At 40.1% G+C, this 2,383-nt stretch overlaps 1 protein-coding gene across 2 annotated transcripts in view; it reads left to right on the forward strand.

The window, feature by feature from the left end:
- Nucleotides 1-2,383, forward strand: part of DENND2C (DENN domain containing 2C) — a 38,852-nt gene that overhangs the window by 30,231 nt on the left and 6,238 nt on the right. For both annotated transcript variants that reach the window (XM_012807667.1, XM_003793844.3), the window contains 2 exons: nucleotides 739-780; nucleotides 1,699-1,804. In XM_012807667.1, the coding sequence (XP_012663121.1) occupies nucleotides 739-780; nucleotides 1,699-1,804 (148 nt within the window). The remainder of the gene's footprint in view (nucleotides 1-738; nucleotides 781-1,698; nucleotides 1,805-2,383) is intronic.

The raw sequence follows: 2,383 nt of genomic DNA on the forward strand, positions 1-2,383 counted from the left end.
CAAGCGAGTCTCCTGCCTCCTCCTCCCAAGTAGCTGGGACCACAGGCGCCCGCCACAATGCCTGGCTATTTTTTGGTTGCATCCATCATTGTTGTTTGGCAGGCCGTGCTGGATTCGAACCTGCCACCTTAGGTGTATGTGGCTGACACCTTAGCCACTTGAGCCACAGGCGCCAGCCGGCTATTTTTTGTTGTTGTTGCAGTTTGGCTGAGACTGGGTTCGAACCCACCACCCTTAGTATATGGGGCTGGCTCCCTACTCACTGAGCCACAGGCATTGCCCCCTTAAAGGGATTTTTAAACAAAACTTTGAAGTTATTGTCATACATAAAATAATTAACAGTTCCTTAATATCAACAAAATCTCATCTTCAAATCCCCAGTTGTTTCATAAACATTGAATAGTTAGTTTGAATCAAGTTCCAGATAAAGTCCATACGTTGTATTTGGTTGATATATATTTTAAGTCTTTTAATTTATTGGTGTTATTCATTTACACTATCATGGTTTTACTGGCAATTTATTTGTCGTGTTGATGAGTTAACTTTGTTTTTCATTAGATCTCTGCAATGACTTGGAAATGGGTTACCTTTCAAATGGGCTACAACTTGGAGTTAATTTTGTTTAAAAGGATTACGACTGCCTGAAATAATCAAAACACCATTCCTAATGTGGCACTGCCTAATGTATTTGTCTGGGAATGTCTCTGGCTAAACCTGCCTGCCTTCTTTATTTCACAGGTGCTAATAGTTGATCTCTGTGCAGACAAGTTCTTACAGGAGGTGAGTGTCAAAAAAAGTTGATTACATAATATTTTAGGATAAAGGCAGAACTGTAGGTAATTGGAAGGCAATATATGAAAGTACTCAGAGACGAATGACTCAGGAAGGACTTTTAGTTCTTATACATATTTGAATTGACACTTGTGGCCAATCATGCAAGCCTAACCTGAACAGGTTGGCTGAGATTTATAGCTGTTTATTCCAAAGGAGGAAGAAGGAAACAATAAATGTCATTCTCAAAAGAAGTAACTTTCCCTTCAACTCCAGATAGGTTGACCTATAAACCTCTAATTTAATCAAATTTTAAAATTATTTATTAAACACTGGTTATATCTCGATATTCTGTTAGTAGAATCTAAAGATACGTAAGATTGGGCCCTCGGGGGAAGCAGACATACACATAAAATTTTAGAAATGATATAACAGAAATTTGTACAAGATAGAGTGAGGACAAAAAGGAAGTGGTCATTTATTCTGGATGTTGACGTGGAGAGGAAGAGTTAGTAAAGCCTCAGAGCGCGGTGACCTGTCCATAGGTTTGTACACACTGAAACATAGGGTGAAAAGAACAAGAACGCTTCCCAGGATGTTTTTTCCAAAATCAATTAGCTCCTCACATTAGAAACACCATTTATTTGGGGGTGATCTTTGTAATACGGCATAAGACTTGTAGCTGAGAGATATTTGGTGGAAAAGTACCAGAAATTTTTATAATGTACGTATGTATTTTTTAAAATGTAGTTAAAATATGTACACCATAAGCATCATAGATTCTATTCTAGCACAGAAGGAAACTTCAGACTGACTCTTTAGCCAAAATACATGCAAATTCACCTATACAGCGTTGGGTTAATTAGCTAGTGCATGTTTTGAGACTTTCTCAAAGCTCATACAAAAATCTCAATTCTTTTTCTTAAGGTATCTGATGAGGAAGAAATTTTACCACCTAAACTTCAAGCTGCCCTAGTGCAGATTTTGGAAGAACGAAATGAAATCTTGGTTCAGGAGCAGGATTTTCCCAAAGGTATGAGACAGGTGGGCCAAAGACTTAAGATGAAGGCAGAAAGATGGACTGAATGCGTAGCACTCTGTTAGAGGCATACAGAATTATTCTGAACAGGAGACTGCCTGTACCTTGAAAATTTTCTAGTCAGGGCCAGGCGCAGTGGCTCACTCCTGTAATCCTAGCACCCTGGGAGGCAAAGGCAGGTGGATAGCTTGAGCTCACAAGTTCAACACCAGCCTAAGCAAAATTGAGATTTTCCATCTCTACTAAAAATAGAAAGAAAACAAAAACTGAAGCAAGAGGATCTTTTGACCCCAAGAATTTGAGGTTGCTATGAGCTATGACTCCACAGCATTCTACCCAGGGTGGCAGCTTGAGACTCTGTCTCCCCCAACAAAAAATCTTCTAGTCAGCTTCCTTGCCCATCCTCAGTATGCCAGACACCCTTCTACTTCAGGGCCTTTGCACTTGCTCAGTTATGTGGACAGAATCCTCATGTGATTCCTCTCCTTTCTTCCTGTAGGCCCATGCTCAAATGTTTCTCACTGAGGCCTTGCCTGATGTCCTCTTTAAAACTGTACCTATTGGCTCGGCGCC

This window comes from Otolemur garnettii, unplaced genomic scaffold (genome assembly GCF_000181295.1).
Source record: "Otolemur garnettii isolate 467f Iridium unplaced genomic scaffold, OtoGar3 scaffold00073, whole genome shotgun sequence".
In the NCBI taxonomy this organism is placed as follows: domain Eukaryota; kingdom Metazoa; phylum Chordata; class Mammalia; order Primates; family Galagidae; genus Otolemur; species Otolemur garnettii.